The 26,158-nt window shown below is 37.8% G+C and overlaps 1 protein-coding gene across 1 annotated transcript in view; it reads right to left on the minus strand.

Annotated features, from left to right (window-relative positions):
• Window positions 1-3,111: 3,111 nt before the first annotated feature.
• hs3st2 (heparan sulfate (glucosamine) 3-O-sulfotransferase 2) overlaps window positions 3,112-26,158 on the minus strand; it is a 35,068-nt gene continuing 12,021 nt past the window's right edge. The window contains exon 2 of the mRNA XM_083524551.1: window positions 3,112-4,200. Within this exon, the coding sequence (XP_083380677.1) occupies window positions 3,582-4,200 (619 nt within the window). The 3' untranslated portion in view covers window positions 3,112-3,581. The remainder of the gene's footprint in view (window positions 4,201-26,158) is intronic.

Raw genomic sequence — 26,158 nt, forward strand, 5'->3', positions numbered from 1 at the left:
TGTAAATCCATAGGCCATTCAACTGAATATAAAGAACCTGACAGCACTTGGCAAAGTATTCAGTGCCTGGCAAGTTCTAACCCTTTCGAGTTGAACAGTAAATTAGTTGCCATCAGAAGCCACATAGTTAAGAAGAGTTCACTGGTGGGCAATTAAAGGGTTACATGTAAATATAAATACACTGAATCCAGATCATATCTAAACAAACAGCATCATTAAACTATCAAAAGAAATCTAGGACAATCAGGGTTGGCTTTTTCTTAAGATTTGAAAATAACCCACCAGTAAATCAACCATGTCTGTCTTAAAGAGGCTGTTCACTAAAAATCTGTGACAGGGTAAAAACGGTGGATAAGGATTGAATTAACCAGAAATGCAACCAATTCCAAGGGTACCTGTTAAAGAGCTGAATAGATCTACAGATCAAATGGGAAAAGCTGCTCATTGGTCAACCAAAGCCTAGACAAAGTTTTTTGTTTGTCACACTCCTATTGTTCTGGCAGCATATATTTTTTCATCACTAGGAACAAATACAGGGCAATTTTGTAAGCTAGAATAAAATCCTTTTCTAGTCTTGAGAAAAGAGCAGAGCTTCACTGAACCCTGAAAACTTCGGTGGTTTAAACACAAGAACCCAAATGTTTTAGAATGGCTCAGTCAAAGCCCAGTGGCTCAGACAAAGCTTCTAATCTGACAGAGCATCTGTGGCAATGCTTAAGGTTTCTGTTCACCAGTGGTCTTCAGGGCTTAAGCAATCTTGCCAAGAAGAATTGTCACACATTTTAGGATCCAGATGTACAAATCTGATAGAGACTGAAAGCTAATATGCCAAAAATCTTAAAGTTATCATTTCAGCCAAAGTTGGTTCTAATAAGTGGTCTGAATAATATCAGCTCAAATAAATATCTGGTTTATTTGTTGTTTTTTAAATGAACTTTTCTGTCACAATATAAAACTTTATCACCTGAAATGTCTAATGTAACGTACATAAAATGCTACAAATCCTAATTACATCAATTTTTATTCCAAGTTGTAACAAAAAAGTTTAAATGGATTTAATTCTTACTAAAGGAATTGTTACACTGCAGTGAATCAAACTGTCTATGCTCCATCTATGTGTCAAATCTATGCAGTCTAGCAGTCTGGTTGAAACTTTTCTCATTATGTGTGAAATACTTTGCTTTTATTGTGGATGATGTTTTAGGGTTGTTGTTTTTTTGCAGAGTTGGCAAGAAATAACCCTTTCTGGTTCTACCATAAAGCTGAATGTGGCAGCATTGTCTGTGCACAGTTGTCAGACTGATTGTTTGCTCCTGGGAAAGTATAAAATAATCCAAAGGTGGAATGCTAAAGTTAGAATGTATCCCAAGGTCCCACAGAGAGACTTGTCTTTCCTTTTAAACTTTTTGTAAAAGGTTTCTTATTAACCAATAAAAGATGCAGAACTAAAATATCTTTACTTAACAGCTATACTTAACGTTGCTGGCATTGCTACAGCCAGATGATCTGGTAAATCATCTGCATTGTGAAATAAAATAACAGAATCAAGCATTCATGACAAATATAATGATTTTGTGGGTTATTAATAAATCTTTTCTTCCTATCTGATGTTGCAGAATGTACCAAAGCCAGCACTTCTTAAGCACTACAAGGAGGCGAATTACATGACCTGGGTCAAGTGAGCTGATAGAATGCCCATGTGAAGTGAGAAGGCTGTAAAGAAGTTCTGCTGTTGGTGCTTGGCATGAAATCAAGTGTTTAAAAATACTAGTGGAAACCGCAGATCCTTTTGAATGACATTAATTCACTCAGTTGTAGATCCAAGGTTATATATAAACCTTTAACATGAATAATGTAAACCATACAGTAGCTTGTTCTTGGAATGATGAGTGGCTCAGAATAATAAAAAATTTAATTAGATCTGCTCTAAATGCTAATTCTAAGTCCTGCATGTGATTTCTGACATCTTGATTAACTCATTAAGTGAAACTGTTTAAACATCTAATGGACCTGGCAAAAGTTTGAAAACACCTAGTCTTTTTACAACGTAAAGATTTACTTTGACCAAAGAAATATATAAACGTACAAATGTTAGACTCCTCTATTGTTAAACTCAGATGAACAGCTTTACACACTTCTGGTTCTTTCCCAGAGACTTTTACTTAATTTTTGCATGTAAACAAATGAAACATGTATGTCTTAAAAAGGGTAAAAGAAGGTGTTTCCAAACTTTTCACAATCACTGTAGATATTCATCCAAAAGCTACACACAACTGAAATATATATGTATTATTCAGTCTCCTGTGTAAGGTCTTTGCAGCAGACAGAGAAGGGAAAATATCATTTCGTATGTCATTTTGGTTGATGTAGCCTAATAAGGCAGAGGTTCAGGTTGCACCTGAGAAGCTCAAAGTTCATGACATTTATAACATGGCTTGTTTGTTGCTCGGTATTTACTTTGAAGGTTAAACTGGCCTGTAGCAGTAATTACATTGTTGCCTCTCCAATGATCATATCGAATCGATAGACCTTTAAGAATATTTTAGAGATCTAAAGCTCAATCTGCTAATTAATATCGGCAGCTAATTCAATTACTCAGGATCCAAAAGCATTATACAGGCTTAACAAAATCTCGTGTTACGGACTACAGATGTTTGGTTTTAAAACTTCTAAATTGAGCTTTTAGAAGGACGAGAAGATCCGTTAGAAGGAGTTGTTTGGGCAGGACTTGTTTTCTGTAAAAAAGACTGGTATGGATTAAGAACACATTGGATGGTCCTTTGGGATCTTCTCACAAGCTTTAAAAGGAAAAATAAAACCTAGGAATTTTTCTGGCTATCCCACAATGGTATGACAGGGGTTTCAATCTCCTCTGAACATCACATCTGTTACCGGATGTAAACATCTGCTGATGGCATGCAGTTTTTAGATGTCTGCTGAGAGAAAAAAAATGACATACACATTAATAAAAAAAGACACAATTCCACACCAACAAGTGAAACATGATTAATATGCTAACAAAGCTCACATGATCATGTTATTTCCCATTGTCAGAATCATAAATCCTTGAATCAATCAATTTCTCCAGTAAGAATAGCCCTTAAAGCTAAGTTTCTTTTTTGAGACGGTGTTTAATTTTTTTTTGTATTTTACATTTTAATGACACAGTTGTATGCTGTACGGGTTTCACTTTTTTATAACAAGATGACAAGGCTGTTTGTATTTTAAATAGTAACAGGAGGACAGTGAACAGACACAGTGCTGTGCATGACAAGTACTTTGAAACCATATGACAGCTTCTCAGATATTCTCTGGATTTAATGAGCGAGCGTCAATCCTAAACGTAGTAAAGGATTTTCAAGTGAATGGCACAGTGTCCTGAGCTACAGTCGGAATAGCTATGCCTGTGTAGAATCATTCATTAAGCTTTATAAGCTAGTTTAATATCTTAAGAGCATTTGGTCTTCGTTTGTTTAAGGTGTCCTTTGAGGTTTTCTGTTTTCATTCACTCCTTCTGTCAACCGCCCGATCTGACAGATTTGATCAAATGACTCGTTCGTCATTTAAGAAAGCATACCACTTCAGTCCCATCTGAAGTCATGTCCTACCATTTCATAAAACTTCACATTGAAAGGCCTATAAAAGTCATGCAGCTGCTCAATGACCTCCTGGTCGATTTGCACATGTGTCCTGCCCTTGGACTTGCCGAGGCACCGAGGAGTGCTGCTGCTCTCAGGCTTCTTTAAACAGGGGAAGCCTTTGGTTCGGTTGAAATAAAAGTGCTTGTCTGTGATGATGCGCTTAAGTCCCAGAAAATCCTGTACACGCCCCAGCTCACCGGCCGGGTCTGTGATTAGCCGCTCGCCGCTCACAAAGTGGATCTGTGAGAGACGGAAGTACTGCAGCCAATTTTCTAGATGCAGGATATACATGCCTATGCGGATGGCGTTCCATGTAGTGTCCACCAAACCCTCACTCTTGTTCTTGAAAGCGAGCTCCTCGAAGCTGGGGATATCTGGCTTTTTGGACAGCGTCTGTGTGTAGTCGGAGATGGCTCGTGTCACTGGATTTCGAACCACCACTATGAGTTTGGTGTCTTGGGACATACTGGCGATGCGGCGTGGAGCCTCACGTGTTACAAAGTAGCTGGGGGTTTTCTCCATAGTGATTTGGCTGTCCAGCGTTCGTGGCATTAAGCCTCTAGAGAGAAATAGAAAGAAATGACAATGATAAAAGACCTTGGGTGCAGTCCTGGTTTAAAACTGCTAACTTTATCCTTAAAAAAAAACAAAAGAAGGAAAAAACTAAATAGAAAAATCGAGCGTATGAGAAAATTATTTAACAAAATAACAATGAAATGAAATTAAATAATGAGGAAAAATAATTACACATCACATTATATGCCACTTGACACCGTATTTTACACTAAGCAGTGAAATACCAGTAATTAGCTTCATTTGCATATCTTAGAAATACATTTCAGCCATTATATGAAGTATGCAATAAAGCAGACAGTACAGCCGGTAACATTTACAAGTAGCGTGTTTCACAAAAGCTATAGAACTATGCACTATGCAGAATAATGAATTATTCTAGCCAGTATTCCTGATGAGGTGGTAAAAATAACACTGGCCTTTGGGTTTTATTTATAGAAGGTAAAAGAAAAGAATCAGGAGGTTAAAAGCAAACAGCCTGTGCAAATGATTGCGAGCATCCTTGAAAATTTGAGATTCTGTTACAGTCACGAAATCAGTGCACATACCCAAACACACACAGAAGCTTTTAATACTTTCAGCCAATATTTCCAGTCCCTTATCTCCCCAGTGTGTTTAATGCTGAAGGGCATGGGGAAATTATCAAATCTCAGCCACATCCTGCACTCTTAGTCATAAATCACCATCACCTGCATTACAGATGCACAATACCGAGAGAGGCTTTGGGAAATCTAGGACACTTGAAATAGGTCATTATTATCACAAAGTTTTCCAGGAGCAAAACATCAGATCTTCCAACTTCAAAGTTGTAGAAGCATGAACTTATGAGTTACAGAATTTGTATTTATTTCTTCCATTTTCTTTACCAGGATAATATCAAAACAGTGTCAAACAGGGATTCTGGATTGGCATTATTATTCAGAATCAAGATTTATTTTTTCTACCATTTTCAATTGGAGTTAAATTATATTTGAATATATATATTTTTTTATAATACTAAAAAACTTTAAAATGCTGTGTGTTTTGTCAGTTATAGCTGAAATTTGCTGAAGATCAGCTTTGCTAAGTTTGAATTACTGTATGTTTTCCAGCCAGGATTCAAAAGCGTTTTCTCTCAGTTCTCTGGTTTTCTCCGACCTACAGTACCAAAAGCATACAGGTACGTAGCTGACTGCTACATAGCCTGTAGGCATGATTGAAGAAGTTAAGTTGTTGGAATTCTCATGCCCAGTGTTTAACCCTGATAAGGATAAAACAGCATTTGAAGACGAATGAATGCTATTTGGACCTACTCTTTCATTATTTATTAGAATTTTTAACTCCTTCATCAACTCTTCACTGATTTCTTAGAATTCAGTTGAACTGAGGAACTCAGCATTTTTGTCAAATTTAATACATAGGAGATAAACCACATTTTTTTTTTATGATACTACAGCACAATACCTTTTTAATACAGTTTGTTGGATATTTTGGCAAAATAAAAAGGAAAATGCCAGGAAAGAATAAAATACTGATCCAGAGCTGCTCAACTGTCCCATAAGGCACGCTTGTGGCTTCGTGGACCTCGTTTGTGCATGCCCATGAAGCCGTATGATGTCCCATTTCTCATTTGCAGATCCAACAGGATTCTCACATGCACCCTTCGGAGATGCCTGAATCAATTTCAACTCGGCACAGGCCTTTTACCCAAAAGCCCATGTGATTGATAGAGCGCACCAATCACTATGAAAAGGTTTTATTTAACAGAAAATAGAGTTGCAAGGCATCTGAAATGCGAGAACAAGATCTTCAAATTAAGATTCCTACTGTGTATTTTGTTACTACTCTTTAAATTACATGAAACAGATAAAAACAAATTACATAAAACAGAAAAATATACATACAAATTTAGTATTTATGTACTACTGCAGTAGACTGTAGTAGCTATGTTTTTTTTTAGCAGATTTCCTTGAATGGTCTTGAGGTTTAAGTTGAATGAGTGGGTCAATATTCAATATATTTTTTTCCTGCTGAGCAAACAAACATCTGATACACTACATTCACTGGAAACAAATAAATTTATTGGTTAAAAAAAAAAAAAAAAAAAAAAAAAAAGATTTTCACCCAAGAAAATGCAGTTAGTAGATATAGGTCTCCTATAAGAGCTTCTGAGTTTGTTTAAATGTATGTACATACATAAATCTAAATAGGTGAATGAAACCAAATGCAAAACAAATGAGTGATCATAACAAATACAAGTTTGTTGTAGCTGACATTCTTCCATGGTAAAACATTATTGAGGTTGGATTAGAGAACATTCTTCTTTCTGGATTTATAGGTGGTTTCCTCAGTGTTCTCTGTTTTTTTCCCAACTACCAAAATCATGCACCAAGGATTGACTCGGTTTCACAGTCTTTAGGTGTAAATGAGTGTGTGAAGGTATAGGAATTCTCATATACAGTGCTTAACCCTGACCAGGATAAAACAGCAAGTGAAGATGAACAAATTTATGAATGCAAATGTAAATGAAATGTGAACTTTGTGTGCAAAGAATTTGCTTATAGCTGAGATGACAAACCGTCTGAAACTCAAGTTATAGACAATATATCTACACTGTCTGCTATTCCTAGATGAGATTTCTAATGTGTAGCCCCAAAATGCAGAAAGATCATAGTCGATTTAAAACTACAAGGTGGCATCTCACTTACCTTCTCTATCCAGCAGATGCCTGAACATATGTCTAAAATTTCTTTTTAGAATTAATGGAAACATTTAACATTTTACAAGCTTGATAATGATAATGTTAATGTGCTTGAAAGCAATTGTAAACATGGCTATGTAAACACTCTAGCTCTAGCCAGGCTTTCAGTAGTGTGACTCTCAGCAAGATTGGAGGTTTTATTTCCCATTCTTCTCTTGGCTAGTTGTACTGTCAAAGTCACGTAGCTCTCGGTCAAAATTGAATCCTGTGTTCCCCATTACAGAGTAGGGTCACATATCTGCAGCGTTAACTTCTGCCCGGATTGAATTAGTGGGGAAAGGCTGCCTGAATGCAGTACAGAGTTTTCTCTGCATATCTGTGTGTATGTGTGTGTGTGTGTGTGTGTGTGTGTGTGTGTGTGTGTGTGTGTGTGTGTCGGTGTGTTTTCACATTCCATTTTAGCACTGATGACTTTCCATGTTTTGGGGTGAATTAGGTGCCAATATAAATGTGACCTACAGCAAAAATTAAGTGTTAAGAAATAATTTGCCATGTAAGCTGCTTTCTTTCAGGTTTATTGCCCAAGTGTGTTGACAAACACAAGGAATTTGGTTCCAGCTGTTAGTTACTCTCAAAGTACAGACATAAATAACACTACATTCAGCTTTGACTATACAAGACAAAACAGACAAGACAGACAAAACAAAACAAAAACAGACTATACAAGACAATACAGACAATGTGAGACATTTTTAATTTCCTTTTAGTAAAGATTAATAAACCCCTTACATTTTGATGATACTACTAAAAAAAAAAAATCTTCTTTAGTCCATTTTTCCAAACAAAAACAATTCAACTATTCCAAAGATGACTTGAAGTCTGCGATGGCACATCTTTGTCAGCTTTTTTATTTAATTTTCTTTCAGAAAATCCTCAACAGCTTTTAAGGACCATGTTTCCCAGAACACACAAAGGCATAGAAATATGGCTGCAAGAGTCTACACCCACCCAGCACTTTTATATCAACCTGAAGACTAATTATCTGCAACTGTTCACTAATTACACACACACACACACACACACACACACACACACACACACACACACACACACACCCTTAGCCCTTTGTGAAATAACACAGAGATAATGACATGCTATTTTCTCCACTGTTTGCAATTTTGGTTTCTATTTGTTGCTGGGTTTGATTCTTTGAATTTGTTCACTGTTTATGTCTGTAGTTTGCACCTCACCTGAGTTTTTTTATTACTTGGATTCTGATTTTAAAGGTGCTTTATACTTGTCATTGTCAGGATTTTCTGGGCTCGTGGTGCGCACATCCGAGTTGAGACATGAGACATAGTTGAGATATTTACTCCCTGCCAGTTTATCTTACTGGTTTGCTTGCCCCAGAAAATACTTTTGCCACCCTGCTCTGTTTTGCCTCCGCTCTGGTTTGAACTCTGGACTGTTTTTAGTTTTGTTTTTTTACTCTGCCTACAATACTCTGTTTGCTGGCTATTGGACTTTAGAACTCTTTTTCTGAGTCGTTTTGCGCAACAGTTTTGGAGCAGTTTTTTCTGTGTTTTCTATCCACCTGTTTTATTTAATTAAACACTGTTTTCACCATACTCTGTTTGCATCCTGCATTTGGGTCCTTCCACTCACCAGTCACCTGCACTTTCTGACAGAATAATCTGGCCAGAAAATTTACCTAGTGGATGTACCAAAACATTGGGCTCGCCCCGTCCTAAACTGGCAAGTAAAGGACACATCCAAGACGAACAATATTTTGAAGCTCAGCCGCCAGCAGACAACAAAGTATCTTCGGGCACTTCATGCCCATGCTTTGGCATGTCATCCGGTCATTGATGACCATCTTAAGACTGCTGTCTCTCCGGCCCCTGTGCCCTGCAGCGATGGCTGCCCAACCTCAGCCTTTCTGCCTGACTTGGGGCATCACCCAGCTTTCACGACATACCAATATCACCACTATGCCTGTCTGCTCGGCTAAGATTGCTCCCCAGCCTTTCATTGCTGCTTCGTTCCTGAGCCCTGGCGAGGGTGCAGTTCCGCTCAAGAGTTTCTCAAAGATGGTCGCCTGGCCCCTGGGTTTCGCTGACAACGTGGTCTCCCCAGAGGGCGTCGCTCTGCCTCAGACCTCCTCAGAGGGGGTCGCTCTGCCCCATCATGTCAGCCAGAAAGCCTGGCAGAGGACAGCACCTAGGAGAAGCCACCAGGAGGCCCGCTACACACTTTATCTGGCCTTTCCTGACCTCCAAGGTGTTCTACCTGGTGGCGGTCCGCCTCAAGTACCACTGTGTATGCCGCTTGCACCCAACCTTCCTCATGTCCCGGCTCAAGGATGTGTGTGCCTTTCCAGGAATTATAAAATGATGCCTAAACTGGTCACAGGACAGCCTGATGACTCTCCTGCTTCAATACAATGAAAGCGCTACTTTTTCAGAAGATGACATGTAGACATGAGTTAAGTTGAAATGTTTGTTATGTCTTATAAGGATAAGTGAAATTTAATGACGACTAGCCGACTTTATTACGCAGTCTGTTTTATGCATTTTTCAATAGAGACATATTGAACCCGAAAGGCTTGCATTGAGCACATACTGGTGCCAAGGGTTGCATATTATTCAAACCATTTTGTCATTTTTAACGGTCGTTTCGTCTTGTCGATCCCTTTCTTATTTATTGAAGTAAATAAGAGCCTGGTCTAGGTTGACTGAAAATAACTGCCTGGGAACACTGCCAAGATTTACTAGAAGGATGTTGGTACAAATGCTGTTAGAAATGTTCATCCGCACGGAGCTTATTATAGTTTCTTTTTTTGACCAGCGAAAGGCTTCCAAGGCTCTGAATGCTACATGCGTCAGCTTTAGTCTAGCTGAACTTAGATTTACACATATACTTATGAAATCCAGTTGCTACACACACTTTGAAAGTGTACAGGTTGCACAGACAGCTCTTCAATCAATTAGGCAGACTTGAAGCCCATAATAGTTATTTATGTAATATCCTTGTCAGGCCTTTCATTTTAGTGCTCGTGGACAGGCTTTAAATGTGAAAATGCCATTACATTAAAATAAGCTTTATTACTATTAGGTCAGTGTATGCTAAGGATCTTTTTATTGCTAGCAAAAAAAACCCAAAAAACAATAATATAGATTAATATTTTATTGCCTGCCTCATGGCAATGAAAGTGCAGGTTAGAGAATAAGTTCAATTCTCCATCAGTTCTGAGTCGTTCCCAATTTTTAATAGGCTTTCCTGGGACGGGAATGACTATAAGTTACCTCCACGGTCCACAGAAATATCGATCTGTTTATCTTGATTTATGAACAGTGTTATTCTGGCCAGGTTGTCTCAGTTAGCCTTACCAGTTCAAGGCCAGAGGCGACAATTAATCTTGTAGAGAATGGAGCAGTAGCTCTTCTCCAAACAGCTTAACTGCATGTTTAAATACATGCTACTAATCATAACTTCACGTTGATGGAATACACAATAAAGTAGCATAATCAGTCAGGTCTATCTTGCTAGGTGTACACCATAATTGTAACTTTGAATTATAGTTTTGTTGCTGTAGTGCACCTCATAGCGCTCATAACTCATACTGCTCATGTTGCTTGTGTTCAATCTTAATGAACTGATTTTTTTTTACTGAAAGAAATAAATCCTCATTTCCCAGATGGCACACAAACCCTGGTGGGTAACGTATATGTCATAATCATATATACTGGAGGGATGTCCATGAGCCAAAGGGTGAATTTGCAGGTAACTGCATGTTTTGTATATTTATTTTACATTTTTAAAAGCTGTCAATATGCACATTCATGTCTATTTCTGAATGAAGAACCAGTTAGTGAGCGACAGGTCAAACGTCAGAGGAACCTCATCCATATTTATAATGTGGTGCGGCCCGATTCAGTGGGAGCGCATCTGATTTAATATAAAGAATTTCATTGGTTCACCTGAACCCGTTCAGCAATTTCATTGGTCTAATGTTATGGGGCTCAGTTTTTTGGCTTGAAGTTTGGGAAACCGGGAAAAAACCCAGGAAAAATCCATATATTAGCCGCTTCGTTGTTTAAGTTGCGGGGTTCAAAGCGTGGGAAAAAAGTAGCGGCTTATAGTCTGGAAAATACGGTAGTAGAATGATATTAATGAGTCAAACACTGATTGATATTTATTTAAATTATAATGAGCCCAAAACCTTCTTTTCAACAACTTAAAGAAAATCCCACAGATAAGACCACAGATGTTGTGACAAGTTCAAATCAGGAGTTTCTTCCATCATTTATTCCACTCAAAATGTTCTGCTTGCTGTTAAACTGACACTAAACTGTATGTTGGTGATAAGTAGATACCACCAAGCGGCAATCAAAAATTAAAAACCGTTTGGTGGCTTGCTTTGTGTTTGACCAGTATTTATCTACTCATAAATTAAAAGGAAGGACTGATTTTGCAAAGTGTAGTTGATTAAAAAGTACGATAATTGATTTTAAAATGTAGTAAAGTTAAAGTAAACGTCTCACCAAATGGCAATACTTAAACTACAGATACACTATATAAGTAATTACGTTCACTTTGTTACTGTCCACCACTGGTGTTTGGTTAATAAGAATTTAACATCTGAAATGTTTTGTTCAATAAATGAAATATTATAATTTCTTGACTTGAAAGGCACATTTCATAGGTAGATGGCAAGTCCTTGAGTAGAGATGAGTTTAATTTGTGTTTTTCAAAACAGCATGTCATCTCTCACCTGTATACATTACTTTTAGGTCTACAGTATTACACTTAATCAGTATTGCAGCCAGTCAATGGTACACGTGGGTTTATTTGTAAAGGCTAGATCTCTGATCATTTTGCCCCCGAAGAACAAATCATTGTCTGGGGGTCAGCATCTAGGCAGATCATGTTCAATTTGGAATTCAATTTGTGTGGAAAATATTGAGGGCAATTTTCCAAGAAACAAAGACAATTCTAATGAAAGAAGTCTGAAACTAGAAACAGAAAAATTAAACATAGTCTTCAAATGAGCATTTTCTGCTAATAATGAATAATTAGGAATGCACTTCCAGGTCTATCATAAATGTTTTCCAAGTATCTGCAAGTTTTGGCACAAGCCTTTCATTGTGGGCAGGACATAACAGTGTAGTACTCTCATTGGCTAGAAATTTGGATCGACAGCTCCATGTCCTGGAAATAGAGATTTTTGGCAATAATAAAATGATCATCTGCTGTCTCAGACCAATTGACACTGTCCAGCATACCCATTGATTCCTGATGATTTGTCACTGATTAATTAAAATTTAATTTAATTAAAAGATTCATCTAATTAACTTCCAATCCTTGAATTTGCTCATGTTAAGGGGTTAGCGGGTAAAATATGACATGCTGAATAAGTATTATTACTTGGCTAATTAAAGATTATAAACATGCGCTGACAATGCAAAACGGTGGCTAGATATTTGTTGGCTTCCCTGTTTATCTTGAATCCTATTACAGAATACTTGAGAAGTTTTGAGTTTGAATGTGAAACCCATCTTTTTTTAAAACAGCAGTAGTCTGACTGTGAATTATAACTGCGTTTTTTTACTGACCAGGCTAGACAATCAAATAATCCTAAAGGAATGCTGAAGAGTCCAATTATGTAAATAGTTTGAAATACGATTTTCTATTAAATAGCCTCCAGATGTCAATTTGTTCTCTTGTTCTTAAAGAGTCAGCCATATAATACATTTCTCTCACTTAGAAAGAAGAATTGAGAATCTTCTTTTTAATTTAAGACCCTACTGTGTGATTGTCTCCTCGCTTAAAGGCACAGACAAGCTAAGTAGTCAGATCATCTTGATTGCATATCGGTCTAGCTTTTATCCCAAACTATCACCATCATCTGTTTGAACAGCCACTTTTTCTTTCACTGAATAACATCTAAATAACTACACTATATAGGCAACAATAATATGAGTATTGGGACAGCTGACTTTTCCAGCAATATGTGGTTCTTCCCCAAACTGTTGCACAAACTTGGAGCACACAATTGAATTATATGTCCTTAGAGGTGGTAGCATTGAATTTTCCCATCCCTTGAACTAGGAGACCGAAACCTGTTTGAGTATGACAATAAACCTGTGCACAAAACCATCTCCATTCTTTACATAGTTTAAACTGAAACTCTTGAGTGGCCTGCTATAGAGCTCTGACCTCAATCCTATTGAACACCTTTGGGATGAATTGGAATGCTGATCCCAGGCCTCCTCACCTCACCTACATCAGCACCTGACTTTACAAACACCTTTGTGGCTGAATGCGCACAAATCTCCACAAGCACACTAAAAATCTAGTGTATCATCTTCCCAGTAGAGTGGGAGTTATTATAAAAGCAAATGGGGACTTAATGTGTAAGGGGTGTTTAAAAAGCAAATATAAATCTCATGGGCAGTTGTTCACAAACCTTTGGCCATATAGTGTATTTTTGACAGCTCCATAAAAAGATTTTGCATTCAAGAATAATAAAACATCATTTGAGTTGAGTGGATTCAAAAAGCAAAATGGTTTTAAAAAAACAAAACAAAAAAACATTTATATGGTTTTATTTAGTTTCTATTCACAATTTAAAGAAAGACTCTTTAACATGCCAATCACTGCCACATTGCACAGACAAACCAAATTCCCGAAATAAGAAAACTAAAATATTACATTCTTCCATTCGTTCAGATCGGAAAAAGTGCTTGGTCAAAACAGTGTTAATATATTGCCGAGAAGTCTAGAAATTTTCATGATTAAAAAAACTCAATTAGCTTATCGCAAAACTACGCAAGACACAGTGCACAGACCTTTTCATCTTCATTCTGCTAGAAGTTGGTAGGATGGATTAAACTTTAACTGAATTCCGTTCGTCAACAAGTTATTCAATTAGCTACAAAACAAAAAGCTGTCATTTTAGGAATTAGACATTCTGGAAGATAAATTCCTCTTAAACGATGGCTTCTGAGAGCACATGCCACGTACTGTTTCGCTGCGGATGGTATCAGTAACATTTCCTCTTAATAGAGATTGACGTTCCAATTCATCTGAAGGCTTACTCAGTTCATTACTTTGGACACATCTACCCTCTTAATGTAATGAGGACTGACACAAGGCTATGGTCTGATATTACATCTGGAAGATACGGCAGCGTTAATTGTTTGCCATTTATATGCCCTTGCCCCCAACACACACACACACACACACACACACACACACACACACACACACACACACACAGACACACTCCTTTTTCAGTTATAGTCGATGGCTTGTACTCCTGAATTGGCTAAGGTTGAAGTATTCAATAGTATTCAATAAACACAGCTATATCATAAGTCTATGTGTCATTATAAGTTGTATACTGTATATCTTGGCTGGCCAAATGATTTATACTATGCAGCACCCTGGGCCTTTTTGAGACACCTTAAAGTCATTGTATTGACATTATTTTTACTAAATTAGATTACTTCACCAGGCAAAATGTCATCTGCTAATGATCAAGCCTTTTCTTATGAGTGCTGACAGTTTAGAACATGAAACTGTGCATGGCAGTCGATCCTGCAGTAAGGAAACCTGAGCTGAAAGATTTAGAAATGCCCCAGTCATTTTAAATCACACAGTGCACAGCGATTTCCTCACTTGGCACACCCTTAGCGGTGAGTGTTACACTCTGGGTGGCACAGAGAACTCATAGGCTGTCAAAATATCTGAGCATATTACTGGATGGCACGTTTCATAAGATAGAATGGATATAAATGGTCTCCACACCCCGTGTTAGAATGATTTAAGGTATCCCTAAAAGATGTCACTAGGTAGATTTGCTATGCTAACTTATGTGTTTGTGTGCATGCTGCCCTCTGATCCCCTGGTGTCTAATTCATGGTGAATTTTCAGTATAGGCTCCATATCCACCACCACCAATACCTGACCAGAAAAAAGTGCTCAGAGAATAGAAATATATAAATAAAAAACAAATTTGTTTGGAAGGGTCATGTTTGTGTATTTGTGTGTCCAAATGTGTACATCTCATTGGTGCAATAAAAAGATGCTTTTATTATTAGATGTTACACCAAAAAAAAAAGTGCTGTCAGGTCAGAATAAGAGTGCGGAGTGAAGTATGTAAAAGCCGAGGCACATCTCTGTCAGCATTTTAGTTAGCACACAACGTGTTTAGTGGCAATTGGTTTTGAACCAAAAATACATTCCCATTTAAGAGCAGTCTGAATGGAGCTTAGTTTCTAATCTGACTGAAGTACATTTCCCTGTGTTAGGCAACATTCAAGAGGACTCTTTGTTGTCTGTCAAACACATACAGTATGCATTGCTGGTATAGTGTAATATACTTCCAGGCAAAGATTAATATTAGGTGAACTCTTTTATGCAATCTGGGCACAAAATCTGGGGTGCAGAGCTGACGCTTGCTGTGAGTGACACATATAAAGTATGTTATGCTGCTGAACTGTTAAACTTTGAATAAGACCTGACAATCATTGTTAGGTTTTGCTTCATTCACCTGAATATGTCACACCTAGGCAAAAGATCAGGCCAAAATCAGAACAGAATATTAGGTTTTTACCTAATAGATTGTCGGTTAGTAATTAGCAAGAATTAAACAAACATTTACTTATTCACTTTTGTTACAGTGAACCGTTTGTTTAAAAGCTAGAAACTCACTGGAAACTCACTGAAATAGTCGTCTTGTACGCACAGGTAAATTCATGATAATAATTTCAATGTTTGACATTTTTTCATAGGGGTGGCCAGGCAGGGGACAGCTGTTACTCTGGGGTGGCACAGAAAATATTTTGCAAACAAACATTGCCCTTATCTAACCTTAAAATACTTTTAAAAAGTATTGTAGGTGTCAAAATCACATTGCTACAATATTTTAATTTAAATAAAATTCACATGAAATTTATAATCCTAACTTACTTACCCTGTTTCCTAACTTCTGTTTACAACAGATGTTGATAAAACTGCAATGAATTGACATTATTGAATATTGACTGCACTGAATTGAATCGGCTATTGTAGAGTGTGGAGCCACTTAGTTTCTGCGGTCTAAGAGATAAACGATACAGTGTGGTGTGTGTGTGAGTAATAAGGCCTGCGATGCTAATGATGGAAGCCTGACTCAAAGATACCAGTCCAATGAGGTTCCTTAGCAATCTATAAAATAAGGGATGCCAGGGATATACAAAAATACACTCCTACTACATGAAAAGATGGGAGGCAACTGCATCTAACTTTAAAGGACAGATTGTTGTCATCTGTCCAGCTTTTCAACCTTGAAATAATTAACCCTGTGTCATAATAAAGACATTTTCGGGTGTCGCATTGCACAGTGTTCGTACTGTACTCTGGATAAAAAATTAATCTGAGGTATTTATAGTCTGATGTTTCACAGTGTACATTCTTAAACCCTGGGTTAACTTTCTTATTTGCTAATTTGCTGTGTCAATGTCCCTGAACGGATAAATGTAATGAGCGGCTGATGTAAATACTGGCATGCCTCGCATTTTCACTTTTGTAGGAAAATTTTTTACAATGTTGATAATTTTTGGCTGAAAAATCAAAAGAATTTATCTTTTGAAGAAAACAAAGACAAATGTCATCATTGTATCCAGTCTTTGCAAACTGTTCAGTCAAGTCTTTAAATATTCTGTTATCTGGCCAAAAACTGTAAATAAAAAATTCTGTCTGCTAGATTTTAGTCACCATTTGACAAACACTGCAACTCCTGTTTACGCATACACAAAGCTGTACAAAGCTCATGATGTGAGGTACGCACTGTTTAGTTTCTGATTAGGTGTCTGATTGTGTAAGCCTCTAGCTGTAACATTCTAACGCTGCATTGTTTCACACTGTACATGTTTGCAATGTGGGTTAACACGGAAAAAAAAATGTGCTAACCCTGCTTCAGAGCATGTTTCATAAACCTGAGTAAAAAGATGTGCTATCCCCGCTTCTAGATTGCAAATGGGAAACCTTCCTCTGCCTTCTTTTTTTGATTGATGAGAACCCAAGGCATAAAAAAACCCAATGTAAACAAAAGTCACTATTCAGTCAGCTCCATATTGTGTACATGTGGCCCCAAAAAATAGACAGTTTGAAAGAAAACTGTACCACATCTGCATTTTTACAGTGACTTTGTTCGGTCTGCCCAAAGAAGTAGGTATCCAGGTTATACTCAGTACCTGTAGACTGCATAGCATCAATTGTGATAGAACAGTAGTTGGTAAAAGCTGGGGATTTAAATAGCACTGGTGTTTAAAGCGTCCACTGATTTCTGAAGCATTAGGTTTAGCTTTGCCCAGATTCTGTGTAAAGTCATGCTTTCTTTTTCATTTCAAATCAATTTCCAGTTGAATACAGGATTTGCATTTGACTTCAACCTTAGCATACCCAATAATGCACACTATAGGCTTAGCAATACTGCATTGCTTGCAGACGGTTTTTCAACATAATTACGCAAAGGATTATATGTGCTAATGAATGTGATTTATGATGAGGTAGAGGTTTGGACAGTCATTTTTGAGATGCCACTGATCTGATTGTTATTTAAATCAGTAAGCATCAATCATGGTCAGTTAGCAAAGGGACACACTGGGACTTAAACAATGTCCTCCATTTTCCTGTAGGAGAGCAGATGCTAGTGATTAACCAGACAGCCCTGAGCACAACAGATTCATAGAGTAACAGTACAGGTGATTATGCAAAGATTGGTGGCATTCTTAATTTACTGTGTACATGCTGCCTTCAAGCTGTACGTCATATATCTACACTTGATCAAACCAAATAAATCTTTATCCCTGCATTAAATAACCAACAGAATTTTATACAGAGTAATAGAACGTCCTGATTTCAGGTTGTATTTAAAACCTATTTTTGTAGTAATAAGTGTATGTGCAAAGCCTCCCATTCCAGTCTCTCTCACAGAGCAGCAGCTTGTTAAATATACAAAAGATATGGCAGAATGATTGTGCTTGAGTCTACCTGAAACAAACGAGCATGGACCTCTTCAAGAAGATGTGGGGGAAGGGGAGGGTGAAGGGAACTGTGGAAATGCTCCAATAAACAAGGTCTAAAATAATCCTGTGGCCAGTGAACAAACTAATTACTAATTGCAGCCCGTACTCCCCTGGACTGATAAAGAGAAATGGCTTAATTCTGGATTCTCTGGAATACATTAGCTCATTAATATTTTATTCACTCACATTTTCTTCTGGGAGGATGTCTGACCATTAATCACCAGCCACTAAGGGAAAAAATAAACCCAGGAATAGTCTATTTGGAGTCATTGATACAGCACGTAGGTGAGCTTTAATATGAACATAAACAGAGATAGCATTAGAACAAAAAGAACTATTAGCATATAATTTTTCTGTTGGTAACGTATTAGAAATATCTCCAAAGTTGCTTCAGCGCTCTCAAAACAGTAAATACAACCAATATGGATATAACCACTGGACCAGTGGTAATTTTTTAAAGTACAAATACTGCATCGCACACGAATTATACTATACATTGCAGGACAAACACATTGTTTGACAAACACAAGAACACTAATGATACAAAACCATAATCCAAAATCTCATAAAATGCTCCATTCTTCTGGAAATGTTTCCACTACATTTTGTAACATGTTTTTGGGATTTGGGTTTAATTATCTCCAGGAGCATTTGTGAGATTACTAGTTTCTGATGTTGGGTACAGTCAATGTTCCAGTCCATCCTAAAGCTGTTCATTGGGGTTTAGTTCTTTCACTTTAACAATAACAAACCATGTCTTCAAAGATCTTGCTTTGTGAACAGGAGCATTGTGTAAGAGAGGCCTCTTTGTAATTGGAAATTTGTAATGCTATAGAATACAGTCCCATTCTATACAATCACATGCCTCCAGATTTGTGTCTGGTCCATATATAGGGTTCATGGCTGTTCACATTCTTTTGGCTATGTAGTGTTGTTATCAAAGCTGTTAGTGATTTCCATAGTTTTTCACACAAATAACAAAACTTCTGTCAACTTGAGATTTATTTTCTGATAATAATAATAATAATAATAATAATAATAATAATAATAATAATAATACTATAATTATTTATTTATATTTCCCCATAAAATTGCTGTCAGCTGGATTAAAAAAAGCAAACAACACAATTATGCAATACAGATGCAATTTGTTTAACAGTTGATGCTCCTCTCAGAATTTTGCTGTGTATATTCAAAGGACAGAAACTATACTATGTATGGACCATACACTTATTAAAAAATTCCAATCCATTTAAATGAGTGCACACTGTTTCTAAGTGCATCCTCCACCATGCTTTCTAATTGTAAATTACATAAAGTTCCTGTAGTTTTAAAGAGATGGTTTTAACACTATATAAGAAAAGTGCATAGACACCTGAATATTATATCAGTACCTTGATTTGTGCTTGAACATCCCATTCCAAAACCACAAGCTTTAATATGAACATTTCACTTTAATATGAACTAATTTCTTTTGTAAAGGCTTTCCACTATATTATGGATTGTGGCTTTGGGGATTTGTGGGGATTCTTAGACATGCATTGGTTTTTCCCACAGGTGAGTTGGACCAGAAAATATTGCCTACTGTGTGATTCAATCATCCATCTTTGGTAACCTTTATCCTGGTCAGACTTGCCATGGATCCCCAGCCTATCCCTGAGCACTTTAGGATGTGACACCAGTCCATTGCAGAGCACACTGCATCCACACATTCACACCTAGAGTCAATCTAGCGTATTCACTTTTAAACTGCGAGGAAACCCGGAGCACTCAGACATACGGAAACGGTAACCTGAACCCGGGATTGCGCCAGAGCTGCGACATGGAAATGCTACGCTGAATGGAATGATGAATGAACTCAAAGCGAATGTACACTTTTATCAGTGAATTTTTTCTTCCCATTTGCTAAAGTAAAGACAATACATTGTCAATACCTCATTTAAAAAAAAAGAAACCCTTGCAGTAATTTAAAGAACTGTAATGTATCAGCTTTCCCTTTTTTCAAAAAAGAAAAAGTGTATAGTGAAAAGAGAAACAGGTGTGACTGATAAATCTTTTGCCTTTGGTGAAGAAAGCAGTGTTTCATTCTGCACTGAATGAAAGTGTTGTTAATGGCTTGTAGTTATTGTTTTGAGAGCATTGACTTGTGTTCTATTGATTGAGAGATAGATATTAATACCATACATCATCCATACTGCTGGCAAATGATTTATTGCAGATTCTACGTGTTTTAATAAAAGGGTTTTCCCCACTACATTTAAAAAAAAATTTGTGGATATGTATTTCATTTTAATTGAAACAACCAAAAAAGCTTTAATTTCTCCAGTAAATTTGCATTATAATGTACATTTTATTGCTGCTCTCCATCAAGAGGCTTGAGTGCAACATTTCTGCGACTCATTTCTCTTCACATTTAAGCCCCACTCTAACTCAGATGAGAGGATCCATGTACTCTTCAGTATAGACTATAAAAATGTAGAGGTCCTCGACTTGTCAACCCTAAAACTCATTTGTGCTGGAGCGGAAATGTCTTTTCTTTTCTTTTCTTTTTTTTTTTTTTTTGCTTTTTGGTGCTGCCGAGATATTTTTGGTATCATTTACTTCGGCTACGTCCCAGAGAGGGGAAGCGCTCAAGGAGCTGATGTCTACCGGATGATGGATGTAATACCATATAGGTTGGTCTCTCACAGTCATTTTTCAAAGAAATGGGTGCTTGTACAATAACGCATCATGACTCAGACTTACAGCATATTGAGATAAGAGTTTTTTAGAGAACTGTAGGTCGTGTAATTTGTAATGGATGTACTGTATGCCATGAGGACCTTTTTTTTAGGAATTTAAACCAATTCAAACAGTCGACAGGGACAGTAATTGTATTCTGTTTAATTTTTAATAATTTCAATATTATATGACTTATTACAGTAAATATGTATTGTTCTAGCTTTTCTTTACCAATTATACAAGGAATAAGCACCAAATATGCCAGACTTGCCTGTATTATACACCAAATATGTAGGAATTAGCCAAAATCGTATGGGTTTCCCAGGATTCTAAAACTTATTATATTGAGATACTAGATAAATTTGACTATAGTCAAGATATTTTTTACTTGCTAGAATGTTTGTAGTGATGTGATCATTAGTTCAGAGTGGAATTAAACAAAGCACATTATGAAGAAGCGACCTGAGTTCACTGGTTATATGGGGTGGTATCAAAAAGTTTCGAGACTCGCTCTGTTTAAAGAAAGTACTATATCTACGTTTACACACTATCATCTTCAAAATAGTCCCCTCGCACAGCAATACAATGCTACAGGGTGGGTAAGGAAAGCAAGACTGTGTGGATTGTTTCACGACAACCACCATGCACAAGCTGCCTAATGGTTTCGACATTTTCTTGGATTGAGCTCATTGAAAGTCTTCTCATTGAAAGTGTTCTTCAACTCTCGAAGCGAACAACTCAGGTTGCATTCATTGCAGGTAAACTTGCTGAATCATGCCAAACGTCTTTGACAGATTTGACCAGTTTCCTGCAGAATTTCATGTTTGCTTTTTGTTCTAACATGCTATTCATGGCAATTCAATTGCATACGTGGTAATGAACCAGTTAGCACCATTAATCTCGAAACTTCTTGATACCACCTTGTAAAACATTAAGTTTTAAGAATGAAGTGGTAGCCTTTATTTTAACCAAAATTGGTTATAGTGCAAACCAGTTCCAGCATGACAGTGAGTTCCAGTAAGACATTTTGTGTTAAGGTTGGATCATCTAAGTCCTGAGCTCGTCCCCAATGAACACCTTTGGGATGAACACCAAATACACCCCAGACCCTCTCAACCAATATCAGTACCTGACCTCACTAATGCTCTTGTAGTTGAATGATCACAAATCCCTCAGCCATGCTCCAAAATATATTGGAAAGACTACCTAGAGGTCTAATGACAGTCTGAGGAGAACCTGAACCAAGTCTACCAGGAATAATAGGAAAAGGCTACTACTTCCAAAGCAAGTAGGAATTCCCCCACACACTTAGAGTTAAAAATGAAAAGTAAAAAGTGGTCCAAAGACTACCAAGTACTAGTCTGAAGCAATACTTATGCAAGCAAGAGCTTTCAGTTTTTATTAATAAAAAAAAAAAACTGCTGAGAAATAATGAATTTTGACATTAAAAATAGATTTACTTTGAGTATATTGGTATGCAATAGAAATGCTGACTAGAACAATCTGTGTCATTTGCAATACAGATAAATCTGTTGAAGGGGGATGAATATTTTTGCAAGGCACTGCACATTGTCATGCAGTTTCCACCTAAAATATTCACCCAGATTTCGAGCTGTTTGTGTGTGGAGAGTTTATATACTGAGGTCACCACACAGGAAGTGTCTCATGAGGCAGTTTCCTCTACTGGGACTGAAAAAAGCCTGCAATCTGTTTCAATACATTTACTTAAATGTTTGTAAAGAAGCTGAAAGCATCTGCCATATGCAGTTGTTGTAAGAACCTGAGAGCATTTAGAGTCAAAAAACTGCCAGGCAATCATAGTCACTGGAAATACTGAGCGCTAATATGCAAGCTCACTAAACCACCTGACTTCGTCAAGAATTTTTGAGTATTTATAACTATATCTCATAACTGGTAATGTCAAAGTCTCTGTGCTAAACTTGAAACAATGTTAATTCTGTTGGCTTCTCTCCACTGACACGGCCATGGAGATTTTGGACAGATTATTGATTTTGTACTGAGGGGTACACCTAATTATATTTACAGTATATTGTCAGGATCTTTCTGGCTCATGCCGCGCACTTCCGGTTTCATGGCATGCACTTCCAGGTCGGCGGCCATCTTTTTTATCCCGTGCCACCCTGTATTTAAGGACACCTGATACATTTAGTCAAGGTGTTTCTGCTCTGCTGTTCTGTTTGTTGGCTCTTGGATTTTTTGGACTGTTTTTTTTTTTTATTTGGTTTTGTCTCTGCGTGCATTGCCCTGTTTGCCTGTGTTTAGACCCTGGACTGTTTACTGGACTTTGTTTTTGCCTTTGCCCCATTACCCTTTTGCTGGCTCTCGGATTTTGGATTGTTTACCAAAATCCGTACAAAATATATATATGTATGTATGTACTGTATATAAGGATATAATTAAACTCTAAAAGTCAATGGTGGGTCATCAGGGCCAGCAAGGTCTTCACTGCTGGAATAAACACTATCTGAATTGCTGATTGTGTTTATAGTTGATATATTTTTGTCTATGACTGTGTATTAAATTATTCCCAATAGTCTATTCTCTTGATTTAACTCAGCCATTAGGGTTGCACAAGCTAGTGCACTCTTAGTGCCGGTCCCAAGCCCAGATAAATGGGGAGGGTTGCGTTAGGAAGGGCATCCAGCATAAAACATGTGCCAAATCAAATATGCGGATAATGAATCGGAATTCCATACCGGATCGGTCGAGGCCCAGGTTACCAACGACCGCCACAGGTATTGTTAGCCAACAGGGTACTGGTGGAAATTAGGCTACTGTTGGCTGAAGGAGGAGAAGGAGAGGAGGAAGACGTGTATGAGGAAGAATTGTATGAGAGTGGGGTTGGTACTTTAAATGTTGGTACTATGAATAGTAAAGGGAGAGAGATACCTGATATCATGGAGAGGAGATATGTTGTAATATGTTGTGTGTTCAGGAGACCAGGTGGGAAAGGAGTGAGGCCAGGAACATCGGAGGTGGGTTTTAACTGTTCTATTATGGTGTGGATAGAAATAGAAGTGGTGTTGGGGTGATTCTGAAGGAAAAGTACAATAAGAGTGTAGTGGAGGTGAAGAGAGTTTTTGATAGGGTGATGAACGTGAAGCTGGAAGTTGAAGGGGTGATGATAATGTCATCAGTGCCTATGTTCCACAAGTGGGTTGTGAGATGAAGGAGAAAAAAAATTCTAGAGTGAGTTAGATTAAGTGGTAGATGGTGTTCTTAGGAATGAACAATTGGTGAGTCTTTAATTGGCATGTAGGTGAAGGAAACAGAGGTGATGAGGAGGTAATGGGTAAGTATGGCCTTAAGGAGAGGAATGTGGAAGGGCAGATGGTGGTAGATTTTGCTAAAAGGATGAAAATGGCAGTGGTGAACACTTATTTTAAGAAGAAGGAGGATCATAGGGTGACGTATACGAATAGAGGAAGGTGCACACAGGTGGACTATGCAGGAGATGCAACCTGAAGAAGATTGGAGACTGTAAGGTGTTGGCAGGGAACAGTGTAGCTAGACAGCATCGGATGGTGGTCTGTAGGATGGCTTTGGAGGTGAAGAAGAAGAGGAGGAGAGTGAGTACTGAAAGAAGAATAAGATGGTGGAAACTAAAGGAGGAAGACTGTAGTATGACATTCAGGGAAGAGGTCAGACAGATGAAGAGGGATGTGGCGAAAGCCAGGGAAAAGGCATATGAGAATCTGTATGTGAAGCTGTGTATGAAGTTAGACACTAAGGAAGGAGAGAAGGATTTGGCCAGGCAGAGGGACCGAGCTGGGAAGGATGGCTGCAAGTTAAAGCAATAAAGAATGTAGATGGAAAAGTGTTGACTAGTGAAGAGAGTATGTTGAGAAGATGGAGGGAGTATTTTAAGCAGCTAATGAACGAGGAAGATTAGAGAGAGAGAAAAGTATGGATTGTGTGGAGATGGTGAAGCAGGAAGTGGATAGGATTAGTAAGGAGGTAGTGAAAGTAGTGATTGAGAGGATGAAGAGTGGAAAGTCAGGCTAACTACAGGGGAATTAAGTTGATCAGTCAAACCATGAAGTTATGGGAAAGAGTAGTGGAAGAAAGGCTAAGAGAAGAGGGGACCATCTGTGAGCAACAGTATGGTTTCATGCCAAGAAAGAGTACCACGGGCGCATTGTTTGCTTTGAGAATGTTGATGGAGAAGTATAGAGAAGACAGAGTATATGTGTGAAAATAAAAGGGAGGGCAGTGGAGTGGTGCAGTTGCAGGGAGAAGAGGTGGAGAAGGTGGAGGAGTTTAGGTACCTGGGGTCAACAGTGCAAAGTAATGGAGAGTGTGTTTGAGAAGTGAAGAAAGGAGTGCAGGCAGGGTGATGTGGGTGGAGAAGAGTGTCAGGAGTTATTTGTCATAGAAGGGTATCTGTGAAAGTGAAAGTTTATAGTACTGTGGTGAAACCTGCGATGTTGTATGGATTAGAGACAGTGGCATTGAGTAAAAGACAGGAGGTGGAGCTGGAGGTAGCAGAGCTGAAGATGCTAAGATTTTCATTGGGAGTGACTAGGATCGACAGGATTAGAAATAACTTTATTAGAGGGACAGCGCATGTAGGACATTTTGGTGAGAAAGGCGAGATTGAGATGGTTTGGACATGTGCAAGGGAGGATGCTGAGGATGGAGCCGCCAGGAAGGAGGAAAAGAGGAAGGCCAATGAGAAGGTTCATGGATGTGGTAAAAGAAAACATGCAGGTAGTTGGTTTGAAAGAGGCAGATGTAGAGGACAGGAAGACGGATGAGCCACTGTGGTGACCCCTAATGGGAGAAGCCGAAAGAAGAAGAATTTAAATTTTTTTTTTTATTTCATAGCTTTTCTCTTTTAGATGTGCTGCTGCAACTGTTGTCTGTTTATGCTGGAGTTTCTATTAATCAGATTTCAGCTGTTACATCACGTGTTGTTGGGATCAATGGTATCTACCATAAGGCCTTTGTATATTAGCACTGTGGGCGCTGGTAGCTTAAAGTACATGAGAATTAAGCTGTTAGTTTAATCAACCAGTTTTCAAGCTGCCATCATTGTGGCCTTCGAGAAAGCATCCAAAAACATTGCCATTTTTATGTCCTTAGATTGGATGGTCAGAGAGCCCACTAGTCAGAGTTCACAAACCGCATCTATGTCAAATTGCACAAAATAAAATATATGTTAATGAGGATATAATAGTCATTTTTTTATGCCATAATGGCATTCAGAGAAGAAGAAATGTATTTGGTCACAGGTATACTTACAAGGACATTTAAAAAGATAAGGAAAAGCCAAACAGTTGTTAAGCTTTGATGATCCATTTATACTTTTGGGTTTTCTTTCCTGTAGAATTTGCACCAAACACACAATTTGTCAAATCCCCAGGAAAACCGTAAAGCATGGGAAAAAGGCAAAGAAAACCTGGGGTCATTCTATGAGATTTTTGAATATTGATGAATATTCAAAT

The sequence above is a fragment of the Silurus aristotelis genome (assembly GCF_946808225.1).
Source record: "Silurus aristotelis genome assembly, chromosome: 21".
NCBI lineage: Eukaryota > Metazoa > Chordata > Actinopteri > Siluriformes > Siluridae > Silurus > Silurus aristotelis.